General features: G+C 33.9%; 1 protein-coding gene across 1 annotated transcript; it reads right to left on the bottom strand.

The window, feature by feature from the left end:
* Positions 1 to 666: 666 nt before the first annotated feature.
* On the bottom strand, positions 667 to 6,783 carry LOC126891413 (uncharacterized). Its single transcript, XM_050660586.1, has 3 exons — positions 6,765 to 6,783; positions 1,667 to 2,078; positions 667 to 688 (listed from the first exon to the last, which is right to left on the bottom strand). Exons 1-3 carry the CDS (start codon positions 6,781 to 6,783, stop codon positions 667 to 669), a joined length of 453 nt encoding a protein of 150 aa, XP_050516543.1.
* Between the last annotated feature and the right edge of the window lie 5,116 nt (positions 6,784 to 11,899).

Raw genomic sequence — 11,899 nt, 5'->3', positions numbered from 1 at the left:
GGAGTATTTAGATTAGCGCGCGTACTCCAATACATTGATATCTGCGCTTTTTTATTCAAACCCATATTTAGGATATATCCAAAAAAAAATTTCATTTCTTCTACTGTTACATCGCGCCATTGTAGTCCATGAATTTTAAAATTGACTTCCGGATGATTTGCAAAATATAATTGTGCTTTAGAATTTGTGCATTGCAAAATAAAATGAAACAAGTCAACTGGTAAAAAGGCATCTACACACCTTGTAAAAGATACATCTTCGTCAGGAAACACATCTGGATTTGGACCTGGAATCCCAAGGAATTCTGGCACATTATCAGGTCGAATATCTCCAAATGGATCACCTATCATATTCCACGCAGGTGGATTGTTTCCAACAGATGAAGCATCACTATTGTCTGATAAAAACTCATCATCACTACTATCAAAATATTCACTTTCAGTGCCGGACGTAATATTGTCGAACAAAAAATCGGGGTCTGAATCACTGTCACTCATGATGAGAAATATATTTCGAGATAATATAAAATAATTACAAAGAAGACTGCACTTCGAACTACCGTTTGAAACTAAATCGAAAACTAATATCTTTGCGATTTCATTTATTTATTTTAACCATAAGTAGCCTATCAGCAGAGACACATAAACTTTCCTCCGGATTATTAATTTAATCCTCAAGAAACTGTGTCCTGCAAAATATACATTCATATCTGGAACTAATTCAGTGTTTACCTGTTGGAAAGTTTATTTACTTTTATTCAAATTTTGGGTAAATATACCTGAAATCTAATGACACAGTATTTATCAATCATAAAATAGGTTTTCCCAAAATGTACTTACTAATTCTGGTTAACTATTACTAAATATAACGGTCTTTTCTACCTGTCTAATCTTTGGACAAAATTGTTTGTTTGAAAAGGGGTCGACCCACGATATACTAAACTGTGACTGAACTAAATAATTGAAGACAGATACTAATTTTCAATATTTATTTACAGTGGAACCCCGATAAGTCGGCCTCCGATAACCCGGAAGTCCGGCTAACCTGGATCGATTTTCATCAGATAAAATAAAAATGTTTTCACTTTGACTGAGTTTGTTTACCAAGAAATAAACAATAATGTATACAACTGTACGTAATTTAGATGTACTGGACATAAGTATTTCATTTTTTTGGCAATTATAATTAAGTTTATCTGTAAGAGTACCGTATTTTATTAATTTTTACCATATTCTCCGGCTAACCCGGATTTTCAATAACCCGGATCGGCCGCGGTCCCGATTAATCCGACTTATCGAGGTTCCACAGTATTTATTTATTTATTTTGAAACGTTTTTTTCAGTGTAAGCAAAAAATCCAAATAAAAACAGTTCAAACGTAATAAAATAAATTTGACGTACGTCGTACGTCCTGAAGTATAGTAAGTGGACGTACGTCGTACGTCCACTGGTGCTGAAAGGGTTAATAGTGAAATAATTGTAGAATATTTAGTTCAATCTTTGTAAATGGAATTTTGTTTCGACAAGCCGCGATGGGGCCCTTGAATGTCGGGGGCCCCGTATAATTGATACGGTTGATACGGCGGTAGCTACGCCCCTGGGTTGGCGGTATATTTGAATGATTTGAATGCATTGTAATTTCGAGCATGTTAATATTTGCCGCTGACCCCGGTAGGTTGTTGTCTACTTCGGTTGATGCAATAGCTAAAATTGGATTCATATTTTTTTGTTTTCCCAAAATATCATCCAATTCTTCCCAATATTCAAATGTCTTCCTACCGCGGCCAGTTTTGGCATTGTTGTCTTTTACCTTTTTGTACATTCTTTCCAAATGCTTCCATCTATTTGCACAATTGGAAGGACTAACATTTTTTTTGGTTTCCTGTCGCATCTCCTTCGCGATCTCCTCACACATCCGTCGCAGGCTTTTTATGCGGAGACTGCCCACCTGTTTCCTGTATTCCTTGTACAAATGCAGACAAAGCAGACAAAATGTGTCATGCCTTGTCCACTGCATTCCATGAGTTGTGTCCTCTTGCTGGGAAGAACCCTGCGACAGGATGAGGAACTGCCATAACTCTAAAACAATAGAAAAAGTTTTAGCTATAAATTTTGGTAACTTTCAGTATAAGAGTTGAAGGTGTCAAAATTCTAGCCTTTACAGATCGATGGCCTGGTTCCAAAAGTGGCTAACTACAAAATCATCGTTTTTGAAATTTTAAGTTTAACCCTGTCAATCAAATCAGATCTTTCAAATACAATTATTGTTTCTCTATAAAATATTAGTAGTATGTATGACTACCTAGCAGTATGACTACCTAATATTTTATAGAGAAACAATAATTCTATTTGAAAGACCTGATTTGATCGACAGGGTTAATCCCTACAATACATCAATCAACGGTTAAACTTAAAATTTTTGTAGTTAGCTACTTTTGGAACCAGGCCATGGAGATGATGTCCACATAATAATAATAGCGTTTATTGTCCAACAGAATCCATTTAAAGGACAAAATATTACACAGAAAAAATTAAATGAAATATATACAATAATACATCAAAAATTTTACAAAACTAAATTTGAACGTAAAGAAATCAATTATTAATCACCTAGGTAGACCTTGGACATAGAAATAAGTTGCTTTAAACTGCAGTTAAATATATCGCAGTAAATACTTATGCATTATAATAGCTGCACATGACGAATAGAGGAGAATTCAACATAAGGTTAGTTCCAGCTTGTGTATTTCTGAATGTAATCGAATTTCTTACTGGATAAGACGGAACGTTAAAATTTATCTGTCGAAGGATATAGGGCAGTCAATTAGATTATGTAGTAGCTTGTACAGGAATACCAGGGAGGCATTAATTCGTCTAGATTCTAATGATACTACGTCCAAACCGCTACATAACTCATTATTGCTGATACACCTCCTAGGATATATACCATTAATTTTGTAAGACAAAATTTTTAAAAATTTACGCTGTACCCGTTCTATAATTTGGATATGTACATCATAAAATGGTGACCAAATGATAGAGGCGTATTCCAGTTTACAGCGTACAAAAGTGTAAAACAATAATTTAATGGCCTTAGTATTAGTGAGATTTCTAATTATAAATCCATAAGATTTAAGTGCTTCTCTAACTTTTATATTAACATGTTCCAACAAAAGTGAGTTTGTGATCAAATATAACTCCAAGGTCTTTAATTTTATTCAAACGTTCCAGTTCATTGTCATCAATAATATAAGGATGGCATATAGTAGACTGTTTCCTGGAATAACTAACTACTTTGCACTTATTGGCATTAAGATTCAGATGATTTTCCTTATCCCCATTCATGTACGCGGTTCAGTTCATTCTGCAGAAAATGACAATCCTTAAGGTCGCTTGTCAATGAATAAATCTTTAAATCATCGGCATAACATAAACATGGTGCAGAAATAGATTCACACAGATCGTTAATAAATAAGAAGAACAATAATGGACCTAGATTAGAACCTTGTGGAACCCCTGAAGAACTTTGCCGATTTGTAACCATTGTAAGAAACAAACTGCGTTCTATTTGACAAGTAAGACCTCATAAAAGTAACCGCATCCTCAGAAAGGCCAAAGTGACATAATTTAGAGAGCAATACTCCGTGGTGAATTCTATCGAACGCCTTCGAAAAGTCAGTATAGACGACATCAACATAATAGAACAATAAGAGATATTAAAGTGATTTAATCCAATGTAACAAGCTGCACAGCTATGTAATTAAATGAAGATTGATAAAGCTAAAACAAAATAAAACCACGCACACAGTGTTGAGAGAAATCTAAATAAAAGTTGACCAAGCACCATATTTTTCTTGCTATTATGCTTGCAGTAGATATCACTTATAGATCAAAAATACATCAAAATTAATGCAAAAAAATGCAGACCATAAATTAAATCACATATTCTGAGAAAAAATTTTTTTTTTATTGAACCTAATTTACCTTCGTACCAATGTGCACATAAAGAAGTTACAGCCCCTTGAAGTTAGAAAATGAAAATCGATTTTTTCCAATATATCGAAAACTATTACAGATTTTGTATTGAAAATTGACATATAGCATTCTTATGACATAAATATCTTAAAAAAAGGGCATAGCGAAATTTGTGCACCTCTTAAAAATTTTATGGGGGTTTCGTTCCTTTAAACCCCCCAAACCTTTGTGTACTTTACAATTAAATAATTATTGTGGTACCATTAGCTGGACCGTAAGCCAAGCCGCACACCAAAGAAACATGAAACGAAAAACATGAAACATGAAACGAAAAACATGTTTCATGAAAAGAGAACACTGCTAAAAAAATCTCAAAGTCCGCCTACTAATGAAACGAGTGTGATTCATGCTCATGACACATTTTTATTTTCGGAGAGTCTCATAAATGGCCGGATATATATTTGTTTAGCAGTGGTTTATTTCCATGAAACGTAATTTACGTTTCATGTTTCTTTGATGTGCGGCCGGGCTAAGAGACGAGCAATATATGGAGACTGCAGACCAAGTCCGACAGTATGACACTAACCCAATGGACCTTTACAGGCTAGTGAAGGGCACTACTATATTGGATTGGGTATCATGAGAACAAATGGAAGAAAGCACAATAAGCTGAAAAGCTGCAGTGTCACTGGGGTGCATGCACGGGCGGCTTCCAGGAAAAAAAATTAGTTGAACACAATGTTTTTAAATTTTTTCTGCCTTTTAGTACTTTTTCGATAAGCCTGTGTTTATCGAGATATTTTGAATATTTGTGGAATTGACCACATATTTTTATATGGTTAAGTATGATTAGAGTCCTGTTAATAATTTGAAAATTTATTTATACTTTACATTTTTAGGTATATTTTAAAACATATTAAAAAAGAAGCCGCATCTCGATAAAAACTAGCTTATCGAAACAATAATAAGAAAAAATAAATTTGATCTTTAAGGGATACTGCAAGCATAAAAGCAAAAAAAATAAGGTGGTCGATTAACTTTTATTTAGATTTTCTGTGTGCAATTAACATTGCAGGGAATCAGCATTTACAAAACCCAACTATAAAAGAGTATAACACCAAGATTGTAAAAAAATTTATACATTTAGGATTAGGATCCCTAGTTATGTACATTCAATAAAAGAGTTGAGAATGAAGTGATGAGACAAATATTCATTATCAATAAGAGCTACATATAATAAAAAAATAACTAGGGTCCTTAGTTACAATCTTAACAGGTTTGGGAATGAAGTGATAAGAGAAATATTCATAGCAAATAAAAGTAGCTACCTTTTTTAATGCAACAACTAGAAAATCCCTTAGATAGAAAAAAATAACTAACAAAAAGGAACCTGGGAGTACCTAACAAAATTAAAATCAGAGATTATACATTCAAAAGAAACAACAATTTTGAAAGTGACTATACCGCACATCCTGTTTTCAATTTACAGAAATAAATTACTTAGTATAAATACAAAAACAAAAAGATACACCACAATAATACAACCAGAAGTAATATACCCAACCCAGACTATCAGTACGGCAAATAGCAAGAAGAGGATTTAAGAGGTGAAAAGATAATATTAAGTACTAACAATACTAGCCAGCTAACCCAGACTAATTTTCATCAGACAAAACAAACATTTTTTTACTTTGACTGAGTTTTTGATCAAGAAATAAACAATACTGTACACAACTGTACATAATTTAGATGTACTGTGCATATGTATTTCATGTTTCTGCAATTATAATGGAGTTTACGTGTCAGTATACTATATTTTATTAATTTTTTATACAGTGATGAGCGGCCTAATAACCGGCAAAATAACGCAAAAGATGTAAAACATATTAAGTTGTTAGATAAAAAGAGATGAATCTAGAAGAGGTGTTAAATTTAGCGATAGTAACTTATTAATTAATATTATATTGATTGTTTCCCACCTTTAGACGTATCAGACGAGATTGAGAAATGTCACTGTCACAGTGACAGTTTTAGTTGACATACTTCTCTTATACGTCTAAAGGTGGGAAACAATCAATATAATGCCAATTTATATGTTACTATCGCTAAATTTAACAGCTCTACTAGTTTTATTTCTTTTTATCTCACAATTTAATATGTTTTCCATCTTTTGCGCTATTTTGCCAGTTATTAGCTCGCTCATCACTGTATATTCTCTGGCTTACCCATATTTTCGATAACCCGGATCAGCCGTGGTCCCGATTAATCCAACTTATCAAGGTTCCACTGTACTACGATAAGTAGAGTAACTAGAAAGGATAAAGTTGGGAATAGGTATATAGGAGAACAAAAATAAATAGAAATAATAGAAATGAAACTTAAACAACAGACTAGAAAATAAAACAAGGCTTGAAAACATAAAGGAGAACCAGGAAACCGCTAAAAACACCATAAAAATGCAGTTGAAGAAGTACTGGGCATGCAAAAAAACAGAAGTGAATGGTTCAACCGATAATTTGAATTGAGAACAGAAAGAAAAAAGAGAGCATATGCAAAGGTCAAACAGTAATAAGGAACTAGGCAAGCAGAGTAATAGAAGCAACTACATAAGTGAAAAAATTGACAAAAGCAAATAGGGAAAATATTAACAGAAAACTTTGAGTTAAAAAGTTTAAGTAACAGAGTAGAGACAAGTAATTATACAATAAAGATAAACAGTTTTTAGTGTAGGTACTATTAAATCTTACAACCTAATTTACCATTAGTAAAAAAATTAAAGTTTAAACTTACCTTGTTCTGGTTGAGACATTGTTGGTATGGTAATGTAGGTACTTCGTTGGGCTCGGTAAGAGTATCAGTTGGTTCAAGTTCAATATCAACATTGGAAATGAGTGCATGACTAAATTATTCATTCTTTCAAACACTTTTCAACCCCTCCAAATTGTAGGTAATTTAAAATCTGGAAATACCCAGCAACAATCCACAAGTAACCCGTCTCTCTACAAAAATTTAAATGGTATTTGGAAATACCAAATTACTTGTATACATACCAAATTTCTTGTATACATACCAAATTTATTGTCGAAATAAGAAATAAAAGACGCTGCTTAATCAAATTCCTAAATTTCTAAGAAAAGCTAATCCCCATTGGATGCTTTCCAGCTTTCTGATACATTCTAAGTCTTACAAATTCTATTGTTTACATAAAGTTGCAGCAGCGTTGCCACATTTTATTTAGAAAATCTACTGTAAGTTTAGCTAAAATCTACTAAATCAAAAACTAAAATATACTATAAAACTTTATTAACGTATTTGTATATAGTTTAGCACTTTTTATAATAAAAACAACAGCTGCCTAACTAGAAATTAATATAATATGAATGTTTGTAAAAAAAGCAAACTTTTTTAGATTATAACTGGGAAACAAAATGGCCTACTATAATTAATTTTTATCAGTTTCATATTTAATATTTGTATATAATATTTTCTCATTCACTGATTTTAACATCTGCATGTCTGGATCAAATTCTTTAAACAATTCTTTCGCATTTTACATTAGGAATACGTAAACATTTTTTGTTTTGCAAAGTTACATGCTTAGATATTTTAGTTTTCCATCGTTAGCTTCTAAATAAGGCTCACCGAATGCCAGAACTCTTCAATAACACCTGAAATACTGCTTGCAGTGCTACTTGAAATCTGCAAGTTTGTTACACCAGAATCCAGTTTCCAGTTTCATTTCTCTGTAATAGTCATCATCTACACTCGGATGCAAAATTAACCGGACACCTTAAAAATGGGTAATTTTTGATGTCTCGCAATTCCTAAACCTGTTGTCCGATTTAGGTGATTTTTTAATATGTTATAGCCTTATTCTTTAGCAATACCGTTTTAATAATACTATTGCTAAACAGGTAAATTTTCATTGTATACCGGGTGTACCAATGAAACTGTGTTTTTTTCTCAAACTTCGCATCGCGCTGTGGAGTATTCTAACATTTACAAAATACTCAAATTTAAACCCAACTATAGCCTCATATTTTCTCAACATTCTGCTTTTTGAGTAATTCGCTTATGTTGGACCGTTAAAAAGTTAGGTACTTTAACAGTTAGCCATGTTGTTTATCAAAACAGTATGTTTTTAAACAAGCATGGCAAACTTTATGGGAGTTATTCTACATGAAAAAATAATGACAGTTTGCTTTATAAACCTATGTCCGCAAATGCTTAATTTCAAAGATAGAGGGTGTTGAAATTTTTCTTATAAACTCACGATTTATTTATTGCTTTAAAACCGGTTGAGATATGCAAATGAAATTTGGTGCGTTTTAAGACGTAGTTATTATACAACTTTTGACATACAAGTTAGAATTTAATATTCACCATTGGCGCGCATACGGGTAATATGAGCTGTCATATTACCCGTATGCGCGCCAATGGTGAATATTAAATTCTTGGTTGTATGTCAAAAAATGTGCAATAACTACGTCTTAACACCCACCAAATTTCATTTGCATATCTCAACCGGTTTTAAAGCAATAAATAAATCATCAGTTTGTAAGAAAAATTTCAACACCCCCTATCTCAGAAACGAAGCATTTGCGGCCATACCGTTTATAAAGCAAACTGTCATTATTTTTTCATGCAGAATTACCCTTTAAAGGTTGCCATACCTATTTAAAAAGACCCTGCATTTATGAAAAACATGACTAGTTGTTAAATTACCTAACTTCTTTTATGGTCCAATGTACGGAATGAATCAAAAAACAAAATGGTTAGAAAACATGAGGCTGTAGTTAGATTTCAATTTCAGTATTTTGTAAATGCTAGAATATTCCACAGGGTGATGCGAAATTTAAGAAAAAAACACAGTTTCATTGGTACACCTCGTATACAATGAAAATTTATCTGTTTAGCAACAATATTATGAAAACGGTATTGTTAAAGAACAAGGCTATAACATATTAAAAAATCACTTGAATCGGACAACAGGTTTAGGAATTGCGAGACATAAAAAATTACCCATTTTTAAGGTGTCCGGTTAATTTTGCACCCGAGTGTACGTCCTGAATCTTATTTTCGATAATGACATTGGGAAATTGTAACAAAATGTCTGAAAATTAATTTAGAAATGGGCGAAATACTATTAAAAAGCAAATTTTATTTTAGTTATAACAAAATGTTGAAATATACCGATAATCTACTAAAAAATATTTAATAATTGCCTACTAGAATTTTTTAAAATATATCAAAAATATACCAAAAAAATAGAAATCTACTAAATGTGGCAACGCTGAGTTGCATTTGGGATTTCGAAATAAGAAAAGGAAAGGATGCTTCCTTGTCTAACCTTGCTGTATGCAACACGTCATCATTCGGAATCCGAAAACTGTTCGCGAAACGAAAAATCCTGAACATGTCCAGGATCACTTTATGTTGACGCCTGCGCCTTGGAAACTAATCCCGAACTTACTCTGGGTATGCTCGGGTTGTACTGCGGGAACACTGCTATCGTCGTCGTTGATCGGTTCGTTTGTTTCGGGTATGGAAATGCCGTAGACGCTTAAGCTGGTTCCCAGTTACCGCAGAATGTTGTCAACTCGTCTAAGCGCTTTCACTTCTCGTCTAAGAGCATGAAACGTGTGTTGAATTTGCGCCATAATTCCAGTGCATTTTCTATGTTGCAGTAACATAAAAGATATGGAACCAATCTTCGTAGTTGTGCAGGTATTTTTGAATTTGAGCATTCCTCTATGCACGCAATCCACGCGTCATTTTCAGTTAGCTGACGAATTTGAGCTGCTTCTTGGAAGGTAGCACATAGTACACCGTCTACTGTTTTTAGGGCTCTGAAGGACATGGCGCCGGCCACATGAAGCAGTAGGATTCGCAAGTGCATACGTTACACTTCTTTGGGCGAAACAGTGTACATTCTCGAAATAATAATACCTTTATCGTAAATCTTCGTACTCATTTGCAGTGGCATTCCACATATAATACATGGGTATGTCGGGATACTTAAAGTTTTTCTTCGCATATTCATCTTTCCGGTTTAAAATAAAGTAGGCTTCGACTTTGGAAAATTTTCCTTCGACATTTTCAATTGCCGCTTGTTCGTCGCCTTCTCGAAAGACAACGGATCTCTCTCCCTATAAATGAATAGGTAATTTTACTAATTTTTGCATTTTGTCAAGTAGATTCAACTCGAATATTCGCCATGAGGCTTCGCAGGACGAAGTTTACCTACTCTCTATATGCTCGGTAATTTCGTCGTATTTTCCGCATCCGTCGTATTTGCCGCCTCGGTTGTATTTCTCGTACTTTGTACGACATTCATTACAGCAGAATCAGGGCCCTTTGATATATACTTGAATATTTACTTGCATTCATCCGTGGTGTTTACAAGTTCTACATTCAGGTGACAGTTGTATTTTTTTAACAGCCAATAATTGTACTGATTGCTTCCTGATTGCGTATATTCGTTGGCCTCGTTTGACATTTCCACTTCTACCGTTGTTTCTTGGCCGATACTGCGCGTAGCGACCGATATTCCGTAGGGCTGTTTCGTGAAATTCTTTCGGATATTTTTTGCTGCCGGTATTATCCGGGTATCCTGGTCGCGATTTTCCTGATTCACATGAGCATGTTGGATCTTTAATACCACATGGTCCATGCATCATATGTTTAAGCACCAGATCATTCAATTCCGGTTCGGTGTTCGGATCGGGAATTTCTGGACATAATGTGACACTGTCTATGTCGGTTGCTTCTACAGGCCGATCTTCTACTCTGATGGTCACCAATATATGTGCATGTGGCAAACTTCTTTTTTGAAATTCCACAACATACATTAATGTGCTCACTTCACCTTGCTTGACGACAATGTCGTGAATTAGCTCTATTAATTTTAACTAACGACTTACAATGGCCATGCAATCTTGATAGTGCTCCATGATAAATCTCTTACCCCCATAGTAATGGAAGGCAGAATAATTGGGTGCCCAAATTGGACATTACGGTTTCATTCGTATTGCGTAAATAATCTTATAATCCGGAATAGTTTGTCACCATTAGCTTATTCTGGTTTATTCGTAAATAATTATTCATATTGTTGCTCTCTATTTTCGTATAGCAATTAACAATATATTATTGTGTTAAGAGGAAAGGAACATTTTGACGCCTGTCAAAGTTTTCAATGTATTTTAAATGTAATCATTTTTTTCGAATCCTGAGAAAACTAATAAATATTTTTGAAAAATTTAAACGCAGAGTGAAAGATTACTTTATTACCGAGGGCCGAAAGTCCCTTAGAATGAATAAAAAGTTTCTTTTGAATGAGATATTTGAAATTAAAGATCACACTACATTTTCTTAGTTTTTCACCCCTGTAGCTTATTAAAATAAATATTATAGAAGTTTTCAGGGACTTTCGGCCCTCGGTAAGAACGTAATCTTTCATTCTGCGTTTAAATTTTTCAAAAATACTTATTAGTTTTCTCTTGATTCGAAAAAAAATAATCCCCATTTAAATACCATTGCAGCCGAAAATACGTACCCATCCCTTAATTTAGCACTTTCTAAAAGTGGATTGAACATATCACGAACCATAAACCTGTACGCATAAAAAGCTCTTAATGTGACACGTTTTCTGGTAGCGCTTTGGCGTGTTAATGATATGTCCTTGCACCAACCACGACCTCCAGTTGGATACAATAGCACATAACTTAACGGATCGGCCAACGGTGACAAATGTGAAATTGTTAATAATCTGCTGTCTGTTTGATTGTCGGCAACTTCCGGTCGGAGATAGAGCTGTAATTCGATATTTGCAGGTATTTCCCCATCCCCGATATGTATACAGCTCCTATTTCCTCACTGGCTGTTGGTCTATTGTAGACGATCCTATCGATTCCGGAATTATCGAA

This window comes from Diabrotica virgifera, chromosome 9 (assembly GCF_917563875.1).
Source record: "Diabrotica virgifera virgifera chromosome 9, PGI_DIABVI_V3a".
NCBI classification, from domain to species: Eukaryota; Metazoa; Arthropoda; class Insecta; order Coleoptera; family Chrysomelidae; genus Diabrotica; species Diabrotica virgifera.
Note: the sequence above shows the minus strand (reverse complement) of the source record. Positions and strands in the feature narration are given on the sequence as shown.